This window comes from Citrus clementina, unplaced genomic scaffold, assembly GCF_000493195.1.
Source record: "Citrus clementina cultivar Clemenules unplaced genomic scaffold, Citrus_clementina_v1.0 scaffold_1, whole genome shotgun sequence".
NCBI classification, from domain to species: domain Eukaryota; kingdom Viridiplantae; phylum Streptophyta; class Magnoliopsida; order Sapindales; family Rutaceae; genus Citrus; species Citrus x clementina.
In genome coordinates this window covers 7,377,905-7,401,743 of record NW_006263303.1, presented here as the reverse complement: position 1 = coordinate 7,401,743, position 23,839 = coordinate 7,377,905, and the positions used below count along the sequence as shown (strand labels likewise).

Sequence of the window (23,839 nt, the reverse complement as noted above, 5' to 3'; positions counted from 1 at the left end):
CAGTTTTTGGAGGAGGGTGGTTGTTGTTTGTCGTCGCGGACGTCGTAACCGGCGTGCGCAAGGTGCATGATGTACTTCGGCTTTCGTGGCCGATACTTATCACGCCACCAATACACTTGTGGGTCCGGGTCCAGCTCCACTTCAGATGAAATTACTTCTTCATGTTCATGTTCATGTTCATGTTCGTTACTGTTCCCTTCTAATGCTGCTGCTGCTGCTGCTATTCCAATTCGCCCTATTTAATTTGCTTATGCTGCTTGTTAATGTCAATGTGGTTATGTTTTTAAACTGGCCACAACCCTATGCAACTGAGGAATCCTAAAAGAGAGAGGGGACAAAGTTTCTTGCAATGAAATGGAAATTTGATTCTAATGGCAATGGGAACAAGAAAGACAAGTCCAATTTGTCGTGGGACAGGTCGCAGGTGGAAAGTGTTTCAGAGGATAGCACGTGGAGTTATCTCAATTAATCTATCCCACCTAAGTGATAAACATTTATCAAAATCTCATAAGTTCTCTGTCCCTTGTTAACGCATTACATTGTATTTGAGACAGCTGTTGGACCGAACCTTTGCCTAATTAGTGGACGCTTCGAAATAGACCGGCTGGCGGGTACAATGCAAGAAAACTCTTTTCAAGTCATCAGGGACAAGATTACCTAAAATCAAGCCACATTTTTTACGCATGATATGATAAATACTACATTTACACAATTTTTAATCCCCTTATTACCCTCATTATTTACAAATAGGCGAGATTGATACACGATACGCTACAACGTTTTTTTGCATGACACTATATTCCTTCAACCACAGATCTCTCTCAGAACAGAAGCTGAGCAAAGCATGCTCCTGTCACCTTGTCTCCGTGCATAAAATTTGCGGAGGGCTGAACCTGCAACTCTCCAAGCAAAGCTACAATAACTAACTTGTCTTCGGCTAGCTGCAAGGTCATAAGTAATATTATATATGGCAAGCGCCTCGTTGTAAATCTCCTCTAGAGTCCTTGTGCTCTGTTCAAATTCCGCAGCACCGTATAATATCTAAGACCAAAATGACAGGCTATTAGCCAAGTAAGAGTGAAGAAGGGGAATTTCATGCCAAAAGGGATTTGAGCATGTGCAAAACCTAGGGTTGAAGATTACCTGCTTATATTTTTCTATGACTAGTTCAGCTGCCTCCTCTCTTTCCACAGTACATTTATCAATTGCCTCCTTCATTTCCCACCTGTACTGGTCATAGTAACCTTTCCATTTTGTCATGCATGCTTCCGGGACTCCATCATCAAAACAAGGTAGTTTCCAAATTTCTTCAACAGAAAAAATACATTTCCGTCACTTCATAAATCTTTAAATCATCAAAGAAAGCAGTCAACCTCATGGAGAAGACTATTACCAGTCACTGACCGATCCACTGCTTCATATGATTTCACTGTATTGTATATTGTTCCCAAAACAGATGTGGATTCAAAAGAAACTGATTCGTCTCTCCGCATGTAGCATGGGAACTTTTCTACCTTCAAATCTTCTGGAACTTCAACCTGTTTTCAAGTGGGGAAAAATTGGTTATGCCAATTCTAATTGGGACTCCAATCTCTAAATACAAATACTCTTGGATGGTCAAGGATTATGTATGTAAAATAGTTAGATAGACTTACTGTACTGGAGTAAGTTATAATAACTAACCTTTATACCACTCTTTTTGGGTGCATCCAAAGCATCATAGTATATATTAATCAATCGCAACATGTTTTCCTTCATTGCGGCCTTCTCTTCAGCACTCTCATCTCCTAGTGTCAGAAATCGATCCATGACTGCCTGCCAGCAATCAGCTGCCAAACTCTTGGCATTACTAAGAGTAAGCCAATAGAATTAAAATGTTAGCTTCATTGCCCAAATGTAATATTTACCCACAAGTTTCTTATATAAACCATAACCAAAAATATACAAAAGACCATAGCATTGCGATTCCTGCCTCAGTTGCCCAATAAAAAGAAATTGACAAACATGGAAACAGCATTACTGGGCAAATATAGTAAAATTAAACAAAAATAAAATGCATGGCCTTGAACCAACATTTGGACTGTGTGTAAATGTACAAATTTTGGCTACTCATTATAGAAGTTTCAGAACAAATGACCAATTGAAAATTTTAGAAAAGAAAGTCAAACAATAAAAACTCTGCTTGTAGTATTTAAGACTGGATATTTGTCTATATTTGTTGACATGAGATCAAATGTAATGTCAATAGCTTTTAAGATGTGGTACAGAAGATAGTAGCATCAAGTTAAAATTTATATAAATATGCATAAAACATAGAGAAGATTATGAATAATAAATTCAGCTTAATGCTACTGTTTTCAGAATTAAGCTAAATTTAAACATGATGAAGAAAGAAAATTATTTTCAAGGTAAACAATCAATTCAAACCTTGGGCAAAATCTTGTATTCAAGAAAAGCTTGAAAAGCTCACTCTCCAGTTCCTCAAGCGAAAAGTCGATTGGTCTTTTATTGGCCGAAAGGTTTTTTGAAGTAGACATCCAACGTTCACTCTCTTTGAAGTGTTTCAACAGCTGAAGAGAAATACAGTAATAGATGCTTGAATTAGAAACAATCAAAATCAAATAAACCATCTATGGTATTATCGAAAGAGGACAAAGGACCAAGAACAATTTCTTTACAGCACTATCAAGAAAGAAAAGAAGGAATAGCGGAAGAAAAGGAGCAGGGATTCAAGGATGCTATAGAGATTGATGGCTTTGAGAGTAATCCAAAAAGAATTTCCCAAGGCCTCCACTCCTTTTTTAGGATACAGATGAAAATTTGGTAACTAAGATGTCTTAGCTTCTTCCCCAGACATGCATCCTACTGTTATTCCCTTCAGCAAGTCTTAACGAGTGGAAGGAGACAGGTTACCACTACCTTCCTTGCATATGATACTTCAGAAGGAAACAGATATTCAGAGGTTAAAGAACTGAGCATTCCAACATTTAGGTAGGCCCACCAGGAGAAGGGGCCATCTCTGAAGATAATAAAAATTTTGAAGTTTGAACGTCATGAGGGAGGGGGGGAGAGAATATATGTGACGCAAACAAAGTAAAATCTGCAAGAAATTAGAGGAGAAACAAATTGAGATCATATCCCACCTCTAATGGACCTAAGTGCTGGTATAACAATTGCCCAGGTATTCAACAGCTCGGAACTTTATAAAATAGCACCAAATAATGAAATTCGAAATATAGAGGATACTTTAGTGACTTTAATGGAACAAATACAAAGTTGACATTGCAGTTACAAATGGAAAGGACAAAGCAAACTTCAAATAAAGATAATTTATTAATCACGTAGACATGCATAAACAAAAGCTTTCTGATAAAAATTAATGTGCAATAAAGGCCAACCTCAGGATTTCGAGATACAAAGTACATATCACCATCAAAATCACCCCCTGCTATCTCATCTGCCAAAGAGCGTGGCCCATTACACGGAAAGAATATAGCATATTTGGAAGTTCCTACAAAATCTTCTAATTCTTTCACATAGGTAGCCTTCAGAACATGTATATCTCCGAAATGTAAACCAGGATTCCGATACACTAAAACCTTCTCCCATGACACTTGGCCATCTTTCCTATATATTTCATCAGCATATAACATAAGTATTGCAGAAAAAATTATGCATAACCATTTGTTATTGTTACTCTTAATTAAACCATCACCAATTTCATTTGCATAGGTGAAGGTCAAATCTGTTTTTAGTAATCAATAAAATGACAAACTAAAATGATTATCAACTATACTGGTAAAGCTAGAAACACGGGAGTCATTCAGAAACACACCAAGTACATTAAATGACAGAGAATGTTATTGTCCACTGTGCACCAGTTCCCCAGTTGTGTAATAAGATTATCACAAATGCTTGAGGGTTCGGTACATAGAGAACAACATTTTTTCTATCCCCGAGTCACCTTTGTTGGACAAAAATTAATTAAATCTGTCATCATAAACATATTAATAATCAAGTCTGCAAATACTGAAAAAATGGAAATTGCATAATTAATTGGTATGTGTTACTTCTGACGGCTTGTAGTTTTGATAATATTGATAAAGATATTATGGTTAAACTGTACTCTATATTTTGCTCATCAAAGAAAACTAACATTTGAAATATATATCTTTCCAGTCCAAGTTACAATACCAAAAATCAAAACTTTGTGGGGTGTTGATAGGTAAGTTGTAGTTACTGCTGACATGTTTGTAAAACATACAAGTTCACTTAAATTGATAAGGTAAACATGAAGACAATTTTATGTAACATATGAAGTAGGGCATTATGAAGAGCTGCCCAGGTGCTTTAATGCTTCTTCAAGCACATGTATGATTTTTAGAACTTATGAGTTTTAATGTATACAATGGTGTTTAAGTTGTTCCATTACAATATTTCCCAAATGAGTAGGTTTAATGCCAACAGGTTAAGTAGCTCAAAACTAGCTGATAAACATGATAATATCATTTTCTAGATAACTTACTGAAGGTTACTTGATCTGAAAGTCAGAAAAATAAGCGGGTTTATTGCCTGTAAGAGGTGCACAAGAAGGGATGTGGTTTGATTAAAGAAAGAGAAAGTGGAATTAAAGTTATAGTCATCATGTACTGAACAGTAATCAGATGAAGGTGCAAGTGGAATTAATGCTGTTTAGGGAATCAAGGTAACATATTTATTGGAGCACAGAGCTAATGAAGATAAGATGTTCCAAAGAAAAAAAATAGTGATTAAAAGAGTGTTTTAGCATATCTATATGTTTATTTAAGAGGATCATAAAATGTAGGAAAATGAAAGGAAGAAGAAACATGATAAAAAAGAAAAGGAGAGATCAAAATTCAAGTGCACCAAATAAATAAACTAATCATTTACTAAAGAAATTCCAATTTATTGGTGAAGACTAGAAGGTATTTCAAAACTTTACCACTCTTCCATGTAAGTGTAGACAAGACTGGATAAAGCAAAATAAAGAGATTAGAACCAACCTAAGACCCAAAAACTGTAGTTTGAACTGTAAATTTACTGTTGTGCCAAAAGATGGCCAAGACAGTTCAGGTGCAAAAATTTAAAGCTAATCCAATCATTTATCAAAAATGGCAAAGTGTATATAGTGAAACAAAAATGTGCCAAGGATTAACGAACATACGTACAGAATAATGCAGACTTCATTGCTTTTCAGGATTCCAGTGGGGTCAACTGTCCCCATTAAGTAATAACTTTCAGTGACCGGAAGCTTTCCTGCTTGAAGACTCTTTTTTTCCTCCTTCATTAGTATAGAGAGACGATGTTGCAAATAAGGTTCATCAAGTGAAATGCCAGACAAGATCATTCTGGCAGAAGTGAAATCATAATCCATCCCACCATAGTTAAAGGAAACTGCTTGGGAAGAAAACAACAAATGCAAGGAGTCAGGGGTGGAACCCTAGTAAAGAAGGGCACTATAAGGATGCCAATGGACTAAAAAAAATGTGGGTCAGTGTTTAGAAAGATTGAGGGAAAACTAAAGGTAAGTGGAATAAAAAAATAATAATTGAATTCTTATAGAGATACCAAAACAAGATCAGTAATATGACAGCTTAACAGCAAGATTTAAAAAAGTATGAAAATACCTTATAAAACAATATTTACAGCTACCTTTAAGGGCATTACGTTTATTGGAGAAAACTCCCCGAGCATCATCCAAAGCATTTCTCAATATATCCAAAAAAAAAATTTCTGGGACCCCTCCATAGCTAAGAAGTGCAATTAAATTCCTTGACAGATAAGTCTTTCTGGGTTGATTACTGAAATGTGAAAGGTGAGTTAAAAATGATACATTAAAACAAGAGAAAACCTAAGAAAACGTGCAGGACATCGCACTCACATCAAAGCCAAAGTTGTCGTAATCAAGAAATCAAAAAGATAAATCAACATCTGCCTCCCAAATTATTTAAAATTACTATAAAAAGGGTGGAAAAAAGGAAAAGACAAAATTGAAAAAGATAAAACTGGACCTTCAAAATCTATTAAAACTATTTCCGAAATCATGTTTTTGAAAGCACATTTAAAACCTCCTGACTCATGCCCTATAAGCCCTTTCAACCCCACCCCCCCCCCCCCCCAAAAAAAAGGTCGGAAACCAGGCCGACGGAGTTCTGTTCTCTTAGACATTTCCAGAAAATATTCGCCTTACTAAGCTCTTCTTACTTTATCAAAACTATTTTCCACTCCAAAAATCCTTTTTCCCTCTCTTTCAGTTGAATGACTACCAAGGACCATCTTTTGTTAATACAGAAACAGAAGTAACCTAACCTCTCTCCCCAATGAAATTTCTTCATAATATACACATTTTAAATAAGATGAAACAAGAACAAAGATTACCTTGTTTTGACAACCTCCAATGAGTTAAATGTCTGACCATCGGACAGATCTCGATCTGCCTTAACTTTAATCATTGAGGGTCTAATCTGAATAGTTTGGGGGGGAAGCTAACAAATTCACAAATAAAACATGTAACTAAACATTGTAACCAAAATTTTAAGCTAATGGTAAAGAAACAAAACCAAATCTTTTTCAATTGACTGACAAATTTCAGTTTCCCAAAAAGAAGCTCTGGGAGCTTCAATACTACCCCATCAATAAATTTATCTTGAAGGGGAGAACAAGACAGAAAAATACAAAAGAAATCAACTACTTGATGAGAAGCTTACATGAATTCTCCAAGTACTTGACCTTTAATATTATAAGGCCAACAATACCATCACAATCTACTACTCTCTAACTTAAAAATTGATAATGAAGAATTTTTTTTTTGGTATTGGGAGGGGGGGGGGTGTTTGTATTTTTTTTTTTTGAAAATTGATAATGAAGATTTTTTTTTTTTTGGGATTGGGGGGGGGGGGGGGGTGTTTAAATTAATTGAAAAATGGAAAAAAATAGTTTCAAACACTTCATTCGGCTTTGGAAAAGGGATGGTAGATTTTTACCTTCTTGTTCAAAAGCAGAGTTCCCTTGACAGCAGTACCATTGTAAAAGAGCCTAACCTGCATTAGCAGAGGCTGGAAAACAAGAAAGGAGAAATAAAATGCAGCTGATCCTTTATTAAAAAAAATACATAAATAAAATATTAGAGCACCATAGTCTGAAAGATACACATACTGGCTCCCCATAATGAGATTCTGTTCGTGCCACATCAGAGAAGTTTGCCTCCAATTCTTTTCGATCAATAGATCTCTAATGACAATGAAAACATTATGAGTGAAAAGACAATTCAAGCACGCATAATATCAAAAGATGACAGATATTCAAAACACACCACCCAGAAGTTAAATAGCACATGTTGGTAATGTCATACAACTGTTGGACTCCTGCCCCTATCAACTTAAAACATTTTTGTTGATTTCATAGTACAAAGTGCATTAAACTTCAACAATCCCATTAAAAAATGTGTAAGTAAATGTATTCTTCCATCAATAAAATTCAAGATCTCATTTTTCAGCTTCAGGCAGGTGCACAAGAGGAGATAACAGTTGTTCAAAGTCATCCTTCTCCTTCCTTGTTTCTTTCGGGTGGATGTAACTCACTGTACGATAAAAAGACACAATATACAGCTTAATCGTTGCCAAGAAGAGAATGAAACAACCAAAGAATGTTCTCCCTGACGCAAGAAGAAACACTTAATGCTTGCAATTTACACACACGCAACCACATATATGAATAAACATGAATGACTCCAAATACAAGTAAGTGGCTATGTGTCCATTAACAGAATACCTGATAATTTTGCAAGGTTAAATTTGGCTGGTAATCATAATTTCGCTATCTGAAAGTCCATTAATTGACTGGAGCATGACTAATTTCGAAGTCTACATACAAAATCAACATGAATATAAGAGCCTTTTTCCTAAAATCCTGGAATATTGCAACTCCCACCATGAACTCTTCCCTTAAAACACCTAAAAACAGCATTCTGCATCTGCTGGCCGCACCAGCCACCACCACCGACACAACCACCATGGCAAACATCAATTCCAAGGGTCTAACTCAACAAAGTGAATCACCACCATTATTGCCATTTCTCCACCCCTGCACAACCAATACAACATGTTTTCCCTTATCATCTTCACCAGCAGTACCATCAATTCTTAGAAGGCTAAGTCTCCTTTTTAAAACCTGAAGTATTGAACTTTGAAATGCAGGTTCTTATCCAAGTTTCTATAATCTCAGAAGGATTCCATAACGGACTCCGTTTTCTAGCAGTAACAGATGCCATATAACTGATGCATTCCGACACGCTAGAGCAAGACTCCATCAAGCTTCTATTAATGACGCTTTGTCGGGTTTGAGATGAATATGGTGAGGGAACGAGCGCGTGTATTAACACACGCATGTGTATGTGCAATTGTGTAGTCCCCTAAAATGTATATTAAAAGCATGGTATTCAATTTTTGCAGTTTTAGAGGAATATATTCTCTGATCCACCATCAAAGAATATAACCAGTTAAAAGCCATGTTTTCTCTCTTCTAATTCATATAATAAACCAAAAAAAAAGGCACCTCTGTTGACTCATTTTATCTTCCAGATGCCAATGCAGAACACCAAGAAGTCAACATAAGGGCCCATTCCTAAGAAGTTATGGCAGAATAAATGGTTGGTACCAAAGAGTAGAATAAAGTATAACAAACATTAATGTTTATCAAATTTAGCATCTAAGTAAGCCCACCCAGGATGAGTGTGACCGAATGGCTTGAAATTTAATGATCCTTTCAACTCCCCTTGATGAGTAGTCAGATGCATAATTTAAAGCAAATCAAGCACAAAAGACAAACCTCAGTGCTATCATCATTGGTGCACTTTTCTTTGTAAACATATGTTGGGCATTTTAAAGCCAAATCCTCTGATATAAAACCAGTTCCATCTGTATGTATCAGGGCTTCCCCATCTTTATAGACGACATTACCATCTTTATCCTGCAATTTAGAAGATAAAGAAAAATCTTCAACAATGAAGTCACATTTGGACCTAAACAAAATTGTGGATCATACACGACAAGGTTCATCTTCGATCCTCTCAATATTTATTCTCGAGAAATCAACTTCCAACTTCATAGTCTTGGACAAAATAAGTGATAACCTGAATTCCCAAAAAGGTAGTTAAGTAATTGTACTAAAAAAAATACTTAATAAGGTGCTAGAAAGCAAATTCTTAGTATTACCGAGACATATAGTTGGCCACACTGGAAACAGTCCGAACATGCATAAACATGTATCTGGCTTCATGGACTGTTTTCCCAGATAAAATATATTGATAACCCATATCAATAAAAGCACTGGACTCCATACGAACAAAATAACACTTGACGGGTGATGTACTAGGGTCTTTCTTCTTCTCTTCTTTACCACCATCTTTAAACACTAATTAATAACCACAGTGATATAAACAAAATGATCGTTACAATATTCTAACAACTCTATATTGGAAATGCTGAAACATTACTTGCAGTAAATTGGAATATGAAAACTCAAAAGTTCAATATTCGTAAAATCAGATCAGGGTGAGACTCACCAAAAAAATGGTAACAACGCAAGCCCACAAGGATACCTTCTCTTGCAATTTCATTGTACTTAGAATAAGAATCATTCCAATTGTTTGAACTTCTGTGGCCCCCCAGCTCTTCATCAAACTTGACCAACAAAATGTTGTCATCCCCCAATTCCCTTTGTAAGTGAGTTCTTGTTTGATTAAGATAGGGGCCCTAAATAATTAATAATATTTAGTATTATTAATGACATGTCCAAATTCTAATAGACATTTTTTGGAATAATAATAATAATAATGCAATGAAACATTGTTTACCAATGGCAGCATCAAACTAAAATGCAGAGGATAAGTAATTTATTAGATAATAAATAGTTGAAAGTTAGAAAAGTGATACATAAATAACCAAAGAAGAAGAATCTATGTGCCCACACATCATGCAACCAATAAAAAAACAAGGAACAAGTGGAAGAAAAGCATCTGAACTTTGAAAACTAAAACCTTTTTTTTTCCCAATAAAACAGTTGGAAAAAAGGTCTTATGGTCACAGACATGATTTTGAAATCAAATTCCATAATCAGAATTCAGCTTAATATTTCTACATTCCACATTATGCAATAACACCCCAGGCAGTTTCCAAGAAGCTTGATCAAACTCTAAACCAGCAACTAAAGTTTATTCTACTTAGTAAATGCAAAAGAAATACCTTTCATACAATCAATGTGTGCATTGCTGTTTATATGCACGGATATTATCAAGAAGACATACAAACCTTGAATGTACAATTCCCCTTGGTGGAAATATGACAGTGGTACATATGTGTTTTCCCAGAATCCCATTTGAGAGACTGCAAAAGAAAGGTAATCAGTTATATAGAGGTCAACACCATTCGAAGAGCAAAATGCTGGAAAGCCATCTCTGACTCAGCAAGTCAGTTAACTCATTTTTAAATCTCATACACAACTGGACATAAATTAGATTTTAATCTTGAGTTTAAGTCACTAAGTTAAAAAAAGAAAGCTTTCGATCAAAGCTGCATTTTATTAGAAAAAATTGCTAAGATATCATTTTCAGCAAATAAAATGTGATTCAGGCTACATGTAAAATAATTCACAAGTATGTCATTGTAGATAATATCGGGGAAAATTTTTTTTAAAAAAAGCCAGACATTAAGGTTTCAACATTTTATGAAACAGAATTAATCTCTAATAAAACATATGACGCAAACCATTCGTCGGTCTTCTTGCGAGATATTTTTTCGGCCAAGCTTTTCCCAAACTTCTGATTCAAATCTAGCCATTTGTAAATCTCTCATTCCCCGAATTTCGTCAGCAGTAATCACTTCTTCCAAACTATTTCTATAGAGAAGAAAAAAAAAGATTAAACAAGCTCATAATTTGAGAACCCAGCAAGCAAAGTCATTTACTACAACAGCTACAGCCAAAAGAAATTAAAGCAAGAACTTACTCCCCAATGTAGCTCAAAATAAGAAACGCCTTCCTGAATTCAAGTTCTCCCAGTGCCACATACTGAGGAATTGATGCTCGATGCCTCATTGCATGTGAAATCGAACTCATTGGCGAGCCTCTCGGCTGCTGGTCGGCTACCGGAGACTGCTTCACAACATAATCTGTTCCTGCAACAATGATCAGTAATTACCAAAAGAAGTTGAAAACCTTTTAAAGTAAATTTCACACCTTCTAATCAAAACTGCACAAAAGTATTAAAATGTGTACTTTAAAAGAAGCACTTTTGCAAAAACGACTTTTTACTTAAAAAAATAAAAAAATAAAAAAATAAAATAAAACACCTCCTTCTATAAGGAAACTAAACAAACGCGCCTTCTTAAGCAAAATTAAACAAACCGAGACCTTGAGGAAGATTTAAGAGACGAACGGTGGTGACGGTAACTGGGCTACGATTTTGCTGAGGAGAAGAAGGAGAAAAACACACTCGCTTAAGCGGCGAGCCGTTGTTGTTGCGTTTCTTGACCAAGTAGTTAATGTAGCCGCTGAAACTGTACTTGATTTTGTCGGAGGCGATAGTGCGAAGGACGTCGAGAGCTGCATCTTCGCCGAGGGAAGCGAGACTGCGTCTGGCTCCGTCGTCAGGCGGAAGCTTGTTCTGCTCCGTGTAAATTTTGCTTATAAGTTGTTCTACGGAAAGCGGCAGTGAAACTACTCCTTGTTGACTGACCACCGCCGGGTCGCTCATGATGCTGCTTCGGTCTGAGGAGGTTTGTTTGATGAAGAAGAATTGTAAACAATATTTGTGCAGCGAGATGTTAAAGAGTGCTGTAGTTTTTTAAGCGTAATCGTACCATTTTTCTTTTTTCTTTTTTTTACATGTTTCCCGCTTAAAAAGTGACGGCTCTCACTCACTGATTGATGTGAGCTGACACAGTGGCAGCAGAACTTAAGAGTAAAACTTCATTGTACACGCGCCACGCGCTGTGATTAAACAACATTTTAATTAATAATAATAATATTTATTATTTTGGGTCGGATCTTTTTAAAAACCAGCATTAATTCTGCTGCAGTTTGGAGAATGATGGCCTAATTATCTAATCGTTTGAGTTATATATAATTTACAACCGAAATAGTAAGAAAAATTAAAGAAAATATTTTTCTAAGTAAAGATAATTGTTTTAAATATTTTTCATCATTTTCAATGTAATGCTAAATATTCAAATTAAAAAAAATTAAACTTAAAATAACCTCATTCACTAAGTATATAATTATTTTTTATTTTTAGAAATTCAATTAAATTAATTGTTAAATAATAAAATAATTAACAATCCAATTTTATATTGCACTATACACAAGAAATTTAGTTATAATGCTAACATTACATTAATTGAGTGTTTACGGTTGAGATTAGTACAACGACCATATCCACACTATAATCTAAATACAATTGTAACAGAAGACAACACTAAACTACTCAATAAATTCAATTATGCAAGAAAAAATTTGACAAATTTTTCTATATACAATTCAAAATGTTAGGTAAAACGTATATTTTAATGCCAACAAAATGATATTAAATGAGGCCAACAAGCTTAAAATCAAACGAAAAATTCACACAAAAAAAGCAATTTCTATCCTATGCTATAACAACCAAATTTGCATGTAAAGGCAACCGGCTCGATACTTGTGAGAGAGGTGTACTTACCCTCAAAAATTTTGGGAAATGTTTTAAAATAACCATAAAATTTCAGAATTTCTTAAATTTGACCCCTTAAACTTTTTCCTATCAAAACCAACCAAATATTTTTTTTTTCTCTAAATTGCCCTCCTCATTTCAACCAACCAGCTCTCTCCCTTACCATACCTAGAAGTTTTCTCTCTTGTGTCATCAACATGAAAAGCGAATGGCAAATTCGAATCCACCCGAGTCCATCCAAATCCAAAATGAATCTGACAAATTCAAAAGAGCCCAAAACCCTATGTAACCTAATTTTATCATTTTTTATAATCTAAATGAAATTGATTTGAATGGATTATAGATTATTATAGGTTGTTTAGAGGAATATAGCGAAATAAAATTTAATCAAAATGATGAGTTAGAACTATTGCATATTAGGTGTTCGATGAAATGTCTTTTAGATAGTTGTACTTAATTTTTGTATAATCAAGTGTTGAAAGGTGCAACGGGATATTTGTTGAGTTGTGCGACGTGTTTTTTGTATATTAAGTGCGACAGAGAGTAAATTTGGTGAGGCATGACGGTTGTCACACCAAGAGATAATTTCAATGCAACTGTCTCTTGGTACGACAGGCAAGGCATATTTAGACATTTTATGGAGTTGCAAAACTTTCCATTGAGTGGTGTAATTGTGCATAATAAGTTGCTTAGGCAAGTGGCCCATGGAAAGCGAAATATCAAAGATCAGTTGTGGTTTCAAATCGATGAACATTTGATACGGTTATCAATTAGAGAGAGGTGCCTAGTTACAAGATTTTTCTATGATCCACTGTCATACCCAAAAAAAAAGGGGTACATAGGTTACTTAATAAGTATTTTGATGGTTTGTGTTCGCAAGATAAATCTTGTCTAATTCAGGTCAAAAATTGAGGACTTGGACTTTGAGGTTGTGGATGACATTGATACACTAAAGATTGTGTTGTATTCTTAGCATTTACATACTCCATACAACCATCCGCCGATGTCTCTCATTAATCGTCAAAACAAAATTGAAGCACAATTGAATTCATTAAGCTTGAAAGGTATTTTAAAAAAAAACAAATATGGTTACACACTACAAAACATGATACGGTGAATATATGAGACATTTTATGGTTGTCACACATACTATAGGCAACTTTATGTGTGACAGCTATGCAAAATATGTCGAGTACCTTCCGAAGGGCATTACTTAGCCTACATGTGTTTGTTTTAGGCATATAATATATTGTTTCAAAACTTGGAACAAGATGGTCCAAAGCATATTAGTGTGACATGCACAAGGTGTGATAGGAGACATCTCATTGTGATGGTCTTTTGGTGCTACATGTGCCTGTTACTCTAATATGTTTTAATTCATCTCGTAGCAACCTTTACAATGATATATTATACGTTTAAAACAGACACGTGTAGCCTAATTCATGACTTCCAAAAGATATCCGACACATTTTATATGGTTGTCGCACATGCTTTGATTATGTGCGACAAGGAAGTTCATGTGCGCTGTGTTTATGTGCGACAAATACTTATCACACTACTTGTAACACACGATTTTCTTGTCGCACATAATCTAAGCTTTGTTTTATTTCAAATTTTTATTGCTTTCAATGATTTTTTTTTTTTTGGATATCTCAACTCAAACTAAGTATTATAAGAAATCACATTGTTTTATGATAAAAATAACAACATTGACCACAAAACCCACATCAATTTTGATCTTAAATCTTAAACTTAATACATTAAAAGTTTATATTGTGTAAGAACATATATTGATGATTATATTTTTAGTTATATAGTGATTGTTTGATGGGATTTGATAATTTGTTGAGAGTGACTAAATTTGATGATTTGATGAGAGTGTTGAGATTCTTTTTTTTTTTTAAGATTTTGTAGGAGTGGCATTTATTTGTAAATTTGTTGAAAGTGATGGGACTATTTGATCTAAAAAATTAGCATTTTGCTAGTTATAATAGAAAAATTTTTAAGGGATTAACTTTTAAAAAATTTAAAGTTTTGTGGCTATTTTTAAAAATTTTCCTAAAATTTTAAAATGAGAATTTCTGATCAATGGGAATGCAATACTTCGCAGCCAAGTTAAACAGGTATAAAGCAGGGGACCGTGGAACCTTTAAAAGTCATGTTTAATTTAAATTTGATTTAAACTTTTAAAGAAATAAAAGAAAAGGAAAGAAGAGAAAAAGAAAAGAGAAAAGACGATTTTATGGCTGAGATTAATTTTTTTTTTTAATAATTTTCTCCTCTTTTTATTTCTCTTATTTTCCAATCAATCATCTTTCATAAAGAAGGAATGTCTCGCGTCAATCAAATCAAAGTTTTGTCTGGGAATGCAAATTTTCCAACAAGAATCTCGTGCGGTTGACGTCAAAGAGGGAAAAGTTTCGGATGCCAATTATTTAGAGCGTGACTTATCTTTGCTTTGGAGTTAAAAATGACAATGGAAAATTTGCTTCCGGCATCGGTTGCGTTTACTTAAGTTTATTACATTAAATTATATTAAATTAGACTAAATTTAATATTATTTTATTTTTAGTACAGTACATTATAACTTCAATAAATTAATAATATTGAAATCATAAAAAATTTATTAATTTAGTGAATAATAATATATTAATACATAATTAATAATTTATTAATTTATAAATATAATCACATTCCTAATAGAAATTTTTATAAAATATTGATTAGCGAATTGATTTTGTCGGCGTATATGACACAATTATGATTTGGTCTTGTTGAATGAATCAGTCACTTGATTATTTTTTAGTTATATTACATGACTAGATCACGATTACATAGAAATATATTAAGTCGATATTTCTTATTTCTTTAACATAGTAAATAGAATACAACAATGATTTTTCATTTAAAATATATAAAGAAAATAACAACCATTGATGAAATATGTAAAGTATTATATTAGTATATAAAAAATTATAGACATATCATATATATTTAGTTTTAAATTTGTTAATTAGTAATTTTTGTATTACTTGGGTCCTAGAGAAAAACAAGATTTTTATTTTAAATTTATTATCTAATAAAATTATTCAATTATTAATTTATCACATTGGCCCAAGTTGGGACTGATAAAATTTATTATTTAACCCGGTCTATCAATTCATCAAGTATTAATTTAACAAAGTTCAACTTGTATAAACGATTAGATTGAATTTTAAAAATAATTTGTTATTAAAATTATTTAAAAGTAAAATAGATTGGTTGATCATTTACATATTTAGAGTAAATGAATCTCTTTCCTTTTATGCCTTGCAGTGTTACAATTAATTCTATCTTCCTTTGTTTAATTTTTCTGTTTTGGTATATTTTTTTAAATGGACATTATTTAAATAAAGCTTTTTGTTGGTAGAGCTTTTACTTAAAAAAATTTTAGTTGTTTGATTGTCAACGAGAGCTTTTGTTAAAAATTATAAAATTACTTTAGCAGAAAATTTTTTTAAAATTATGTTATGAAAAGAATAAAATAAAATTATCAAATAAGTAAAGGATATTTTAGATATTGTGATATTTAAAAAAAAAATTATCTCTACCCCCAAGAGCCCACAATTTGAGATTTTGTTAATAGAAACAAAATAACTTATTTAATCTTTAAAAGTTTTATAAAAAATCTAAACAACAAAAATTTAAATAAGAGTTTATAAGATTAAATAAATACTTATGACTATTAGATAAGTCATGACAAATAAAAATTTACTCTATGTATTTATTTAACTATCAATATCATTAATTTGTAAAAGTGATATTTTACTTTTATTTCATTTATCATAAGCAATACTTTAGGACCGGATTTGAGCTTTAAAATATTATCCTCAATTCCTCATGATAAGATTTTACACCATTCAAATAGGGCTCCAAAAATTTATCTTGTGGCGTATGGCCCACGCCGCTTGGCGTGCGCCAGACCCAAGCACAGTACTAAATTTTTTTCTACCACATAAGCCAATTCCACTCGGCTACCAAACATGCCATAAGAAAATTATTAAAGAAAAGACAAGGTCGACACGATAAAAGATGTCCTTTTAGCTTTGGCCTCTGGAAAGAAAAGGTGCAGACTTTTGAATTTGGAAAAGATCGACCTGTTCAACAAGCACTCTTCACGACGCCGGCAGGGACGCAATACTGCGGCACTGCAAACTTGTCACTTTGGACAGGATAAGTGGATAAGCCTCCTTTTTTAATGCAATTTATGCAGAGAAGACAATGCATAATTTATTACAACTACAAAAAGAAATTCCTTTCTATTAAAAAAAAAGGAAAATTTCATTTCACTACCATTAATCCAATAAGAGTTAAAAAAAAAAATATTTGTAATAACTAAGAATGATAAATATTCAGTTGAATACAACTATTATCCATTCATGTATAAATACATAATTTCCTAAAACGATTAATATTAAAAGATCGTTAACATTATTTTTAATATAGAAATAGAATAACAAAACAAAGTTATTACTTTTATTTTTCAATTAACTACAAAAAAAAAATACATTAAAAAATATATATAATCGCCAGCGGACCCTTGCTCCATCACTAGAGATGGCAATACTGATCAAGGGGGGCAATAAAGGGTACTATTGGACTCGAAATTAGATTACTACATAATGATATCTCAATGCTAGGAAATGATGATACATAGGGTCACACATGCCTGCCAAAAAAGGCTACCATCGTAATTACACCACAGAACCACAGCGAGTTACATTACACTACCATCTTTATCCTATTAGGAGACAACCAATTTGGTTGTTTAAGGCAGCAGTGAACCTTGAAACACTACCTAATCATGGCGCTCTTGCAATTGTTAGTTGCATTGGAAGAGGCATGCAGCCCTAGCATAACCTTTTATCTGCCAATGTTACCACCATTTCACAGATTTGAGAATTTCAAATATGTGGATAGTCACTTCTATTTTTCGGCGATGGTGCCATCATTGTTGTTGTTGATGGTGGAAATAAATTTTGGCAATGTTATTTTAGTTTTTCATTTAATTTGTAAAACCTAAATATTAATTACAATATTCGATTTTAGTCTCATACACTTAAGTATTAATAATATTCAAGTTCATAGATGGATATTAGATAAACCAAATCCATAGTATTTTGGATAGATATTATACAATCTATTTGGATTGGATACTTGGATATCCACTTGAATAGATTTGCTTGCTATCCCTAGTTGTCAAATTGATTAATAACTGTATTAAGTTCAGTTTTAAAATTTCTGATATGATAATTTGTTTATAACACAATTCATTATTCAATTAATTATATTAATGGGTTTATATTTTAATCGATAGATATGTGTTGAATTTTTATATTTTTAAAATTATTTATTTATCTTTAAAACAAAATTGATTAGAGTTTAAGAAGATAGCACTCCAAAAATTTATAAAAAAATTATTAAAAATATTTTTTTAATTGAAAATTAAAATTTTGTTAGATAGGTTATACAATTATGATAAGATAATGAATGGGTCAGCTAAAATTAAGATTCTTGACACAATTAATAAATGAGTTTAGGTTTGGATTGACTCAAATTTTGCAACACGATATGAACACAATTCACTAACCTGAATTGCCACCTCTACTATTGTTCATGTGCGGTGTTAATGAGAGAGAAGAAAAAATAGAAAATATTTATTTTTTGTTTGCTTTTAATTAAGAAATATTTAAATTATTTAAAAATAGAGTAGTTGTTTAGATTTATTTTTCTTTTACCCTTCTCTTAGTTAAGTTAACGAGGTATCTTAACTACATGAATATGCACCAATGACTATTTAAAATTTTGGGATAGAGAAACAAATGTCAATTTATATAAGTGCACAATTAAAGTTATTTTTTTATTTAAGGACAAAAACTGAACCAAAAATATGAAAGTCTTTGGTCAAACAAACAAAAATAATTTTGTAGACTTATGAACTAACACTTTTATTATTATTGGTAAATTGATATATTTTTATTACGTGTTCAAATAATTGATAGTATGTTAAATAAATATTATATTATAAAAAAAAATTAATAGAATATGAAATTAAATTCATTATCATATTTTGTATATTCCACTACTTGAGATAGTAAAAAAATTTGTGCTAAAAATAAGAGGTTAATCTTGCTCGCATGGGTGAGAAAAAATTGGTTGCCATTAGATTAAAAAAAATCATATTTACATTTATCATCAATTATGGTTTGTAAATAATATAGATAGTTTAACTATGTATTAAATTGAATAATAAAAAAATGTATTAATATAACATATATTAATGAATGTAAGAATAAATCATTTAATTGTAAACCCATTTCAATAGTGTAAAAAATTTAAAATAATATGGACTTATATGTCAAAATTTTAAAACTTTGGGTACATTTGGTATTATTTTTCAAATGGTATTTTTGAATTTCATTTAGAAAATAAGAAGATTAGTTTTTGGTGAAAATGAAAACGCGTTAGGTAGTTTATCTTGAAACCAACATCTAAAAATGAAAAATAGTAAAATGTGTTTGGTAGTTTGTCTGGAAAATATAAATAGTGAAAATGCATTTAATATAATTTTTATAAAAATTATTTTGGAATAGTTACATTATATGTATACCATTCTAAATTTATCTTTTCATTATTTTAGATATTTTTGCAAAAATTGAATAAACAAGTAAAATAATGTAACAATGAATATTGATATAAAATTGTAAGTAGTATTTTTTTATATTATTACAAAGTTTTATTAAACAAAATATTATATAATAATTTATACAACATCTATAACTATTTCAACAAAAAATAATAATTATTTTACTTTAAAACATTTTAAAATCAAAATTATTGCATAAACAAATCAAAATCTATCATGTATTTATCATGTTAGTTTTATGTTCATAAAAAGTTTTCGAGCTCATAAGTTTTTAATAGTAAAATGTCACAGAAGTCACAAAAGTGTGGTCCCATACGTTTTAATGTATGCGAGATAGAAAACAAAATTCAGAGAACGCAAATATTGCGTTTTGTGCACTTGTTAAGAAAAATTAAAGAATGAAAATATTCCATTCTTTACAATTTCCCATTGTAGTTATCATTTATCAAAAGCCCTTACCAAATGCATTTTTTATTTTATTATTTTTGTAAAATAAAAATGCTCAGTAAAATAGCAATCATATTTTATAATAAAATATTATAACGAATATATTTTATAATAAAATATGATGGATGGATTAGAGGTGCCAATGGGTTGTGCCAGCCATTTAAAAAGGCTCATTCGTGTCGTGGGCTAGAACGGGCACAATTTACTAATTTTGTCACGACAAAAAAAATTGAGATCCGGCACGGCCCACGGGCTGTGGGCCATGTCGGCCCGTCGTTTGGCCTAATAATTTTTTTGTTTGTATTCAATTATAATTTGTTTAATGGCATTAATTTTTAGTTTTAAAAATATAAAAACTCTAATTTGTTAAAAAAATTCAATTTTGATTGTAATTTTCAAATTAATTATATTTAAAGTTACCAAGTTTGATTACAATTAAGATATAATAATAAGAATAAATATTGATATTTGATGAACGATAGAATAATAACATCTTAGAAATTAAAAACACTTAACAACTTAAATTCAAAATATAAATAATATATGACAACAAAATATTTTTAATGAGGTGTGTTAGCACCACCTCTCATCCTTCGATTAAACTCGTTAATACCTTCATATATGATTTGACAGTGATTAATATGACGCTTTAAGGATCCTGTACCATTATAGACTCTATAGTGAAATATGTTTTTGCAATAGTTGCCTTGAAGCTTTCGCACCTTGTCCACTGATTCAATTAATGTAAAATGATCAAAAACTTTTGGGCGAGGACAAGGACTTCGGAATTCATTGCATTGAGGAGGATGGTGCTCATTGCCTTCAGGCTCAAGATAAGGATACTCATTTTGATTGTTATTATCTTTCATTGAAAATTCAAAGTGAATGAGTAATAGGAAGAGTTTAGAACTTTAGTTGAACGAATGAGTAATAGGAATCGAGGTGAACGTATTTATAGTGAATTTAAAAATGTGAGTGTGTGTGTGTGTGTTTAAAACGTGTGGATTATGTTGTGTGTATTTTAGTAGTATGAGTTATGTTGTGCGTATTTTAGTAGTATGAGTTATATTTAGTAATTTAAATATAACCCATTTTTAATAATTTAAAAACTTACATTTTGAAAATGTGTATTATAGTTATAACTTATGTATATAGGGTGTGTTTGGTGAATGTGATTATGGTGTATTATAATACTGTTCACATTAAAATAATACCAAACCCATGTTTGGAACAAAATTGCAAGGGATTGGGATGGGGGGCTAATGCGTTAACTGACACATTAGCTTTGTTTGTTTTTTTTTTTTTTTTGCTTTCGCTTTTAACTTTTGCTTTTTGTTTTATTATTATTATAATACTAAAATAATAAATAAATATATTTTTTAATTTAATATAATATTTTTATTTTATTTTTTTACATTATAATTATTAATATAAATTAATAAATAAATAATTTATCATTCAATAATAGTATTTTTTTTTTATTTTTACATTATAATTTATTAATAAATTTATAACTTATTATAATTAATAAAAATATTTAAATATGAATAAATTTGAATAATATTAATTTAAAATTAACAATAATATAAATAATAACATAAAATATTAATGCAATTTAAATATATTAATATAATATAAAATATTAATATAATATAATATTTAATTTAAATTAATTAAAACAATAATACAGTACAGTGTAGCACCAAGCATTGTACAACATTATTATAATACAGTGTTAATGTAATACAACATAATATAATACACTAATATTAAAATAATATAATACAATATAATATAATACAGTGTGCCAAACACACTCATAGGGTGCGTTTGACACATTGTATTGTATTATGCTGTATTGCATTATTTTAATGCTGATGTATTGTATTATACTGTATTGTATTAGCATTGTATTATAATAATACTATACAATGTTTGGCACTACACTGTACTGTATTAATTTTTTTTAATTAATTTAAATTTTATATTTTATTAAATTAATATTTATATTCTTATTAATTTTAAATTAATATTATTCAAATTTATTTATATTTAAATATTTATTATTAGTTATATTATATTATAAATTTATTAATAAATTATAATATAAAAATAAAAATATAATATAATATTATTGAATAAAAAATTATATATTTATTAATTTATATTAAATTATAATTTAAAAATAAAAATGTTATATAATATTATATTAAATTAAAAAGTTATCTTTATTTTTTATTATTATTATAAGCAAAAACAAAAGTTAAAACAAAAAACAATTGGAAAAGAAAGAAGAAAGAAAAAAAAAAGAAAAGAAACGCAAGCTGCCAAAGAAGGAAAAGAGAAAAAAAAAGAGTAAGTTAATGCGGCAGTTGCCGCATTAACTACAGTGTCTTTATCTCATGTGATATTTGCCCAAACATAATATTGATATTAACTTAATGTAAATAATAATTTAATACCCCCTTAATACTACAACCAAACACACCCATAATGTATTAGGATCACAATACTTCGCGTCTTAATTTTAAATGTTAAAACAAGTGAAAGATGACCAAAAAAGAAAAAGAAAAGTTACTTTTTATTATTTTAACATGTCGTTGTCACTTTATCACATGGCTAATAGTAATTGGCCGTGTGACATTGTGACAATGACAGTTTGAATTCAAATTTTTTGTTTGTTTGTTTAAAAGTAAGTTTGAATAAATGTTAGCCAAGTAAATTTAGCAAAAAAAAGTATTTTACTAATATTACACATTTACACATGCTCTTTTTCTTTTCTTTTCTTTTTTAAATGAAAAAATGAAAAATTGAAGTGAACCCGTGAAATCATCATTTTTTTTCTTTCACATTTCATCAAATCATCATTTCGTCTCCCTCTCTCTTTCTTTTTTATGTCTTTTGCAGCTTCTAGCCGTTACAATAAATTATAGCTATTGCCAAATTTCAATATATATTAAAATCCGATTGAACCGGTTTTCTAACACACATTCTCAACTCATTTTCTTTTATTCTTGAATTCATCTTTTGGTATTACAAAGCATATGGCTCATTCTAGAAATAATGAACTTGATCCAAATTTTAATTTTGTTCAAGTGGGACAAGATGTAGAAATGATGGGGGATCAATATAATCAGTGTTTAAATGAATCTCAAGTCCAAAGTGTCCAAAGTTCATGTGCATCTATTTCTACTACTGTCAGTACTTCTTCAAAGTCTAATAAAAGAGCAAAAACTTCAATTGTTTGGAAATATTTTAAAATTAACGAAGGAGTAAATTCCAAGGACAAAAAAGAAGAAATTGCGTTTTGTGTATTTTGTCATGAGTGCTGCTAAACATCAGGAACCTTGAGAGAACCCTGAGAGAAACAGCAGCACGTTCTCTCACCTTTCCCCCCACCCCCACGTGACTAAGAGAAATCTGTCCCCCATGTGAAAAAGCACTCCCTTTCAAATCATTTTCCTTCTTCCACTCGCTTTCACAGATTCGTTCCAGCACTCCCTTTTAAATCCTTTTCCTTCTTCCACCCGCTTTCACAGATCCGTTCCAACACTCCCTTTCAAATCATTTTCCTTCTTCGCTTTCACAGATCCATTCCAGCCGTTCCAGCACTCCCTTTCAACTCCTTTTCCTTTCTATTTTCAACTCCTTCTCCAGCACTCCCACATGAACTCCAACTCATTTTCTTTTTGTTCACTCCAGCAGCAACTCGCTTCGTCTCAGCCTTCCCGACATTACAGCAGCTTCATCTCCGTCTATCTCCCCATCTTCTTCTCCATCTTCTCTCGCTCCAGATCTAATCAGTGGTCGCAGCTGTCGGTGGTTGAAAACGAGTTTCCTCTCACTCCCTCCCCCCCCCCCCCCCTCTCGCTACGTTTTTCCTCTCACTCACTCCCCCCCTCTCACTCCGTTTTTCCTCTCGCTCCGTTTTTCCTCTCACTCCAGTAGCAGCTTCGTCTCAGCCTTCCCGACGTTACAACAGCTTC

General features: G+C 31.5%; 1 protein-coding gene across 2 annotated transcripts; it reads right to left on the bottom strand.

The window, feature by feature from the left end:
- Positions 1 to 368: 368 nt before the first annotated feature.
- Positions 369 to 11,930, bottom strand: LOC18055431 (probable RNA-dependent RNA polymerase 3). 2 transcript variants are annotated; one of them, XM_006451208.2, is made up of 19 exons: positions 11,428 to 11,930; positions 11,024 to 11,192; positions 10,785 to 10,914; positions 10,329 to 10,403; positions 9,584 to 9,773; positions 9,234 to 9,432; positions 9,064 to 9,151; positions 8,848 to 8,988; positions 7,177 to 7,251; positions 7,005 to 7,076; positions 6,400 to 6,506; positions 5,674 to 5,822; positions 5,190 to 5,415; positions 3,399 to 3,627; positions 2,428 to 2,570; positions 1,684 to 1,849; positions 1,394 to 1,538; positions 1,144 to 1,307; positions 369 to 1,041 (listed from the first exon to the last, which is right to left on the bottom strand). In XM_006451208.2, the coding sequence occupies exons 1-19, from the start codon at positions 11,768 to 11,770 to the stop codon at positions 805 to 807; spliced, it is 3,048 nt and encodes a 1,015-aa protein (XP_006451271.1). In that variant the 5' UTR covers positions 11,771 to 11,930; the 3' UTR covers positions 369 to 804. The 2 variants fall into 2 exon arrangements, with proteins under 2 accessions (XP_006451271.1, XP_006451272.1); XM_006451209.2 differs by having other exon boundaries at positions 11,024 to 11,186; positions 11,428 to 11,923.
- Positions 11,931 to 23,839: the final 11,909 nt, after the last annotated feature.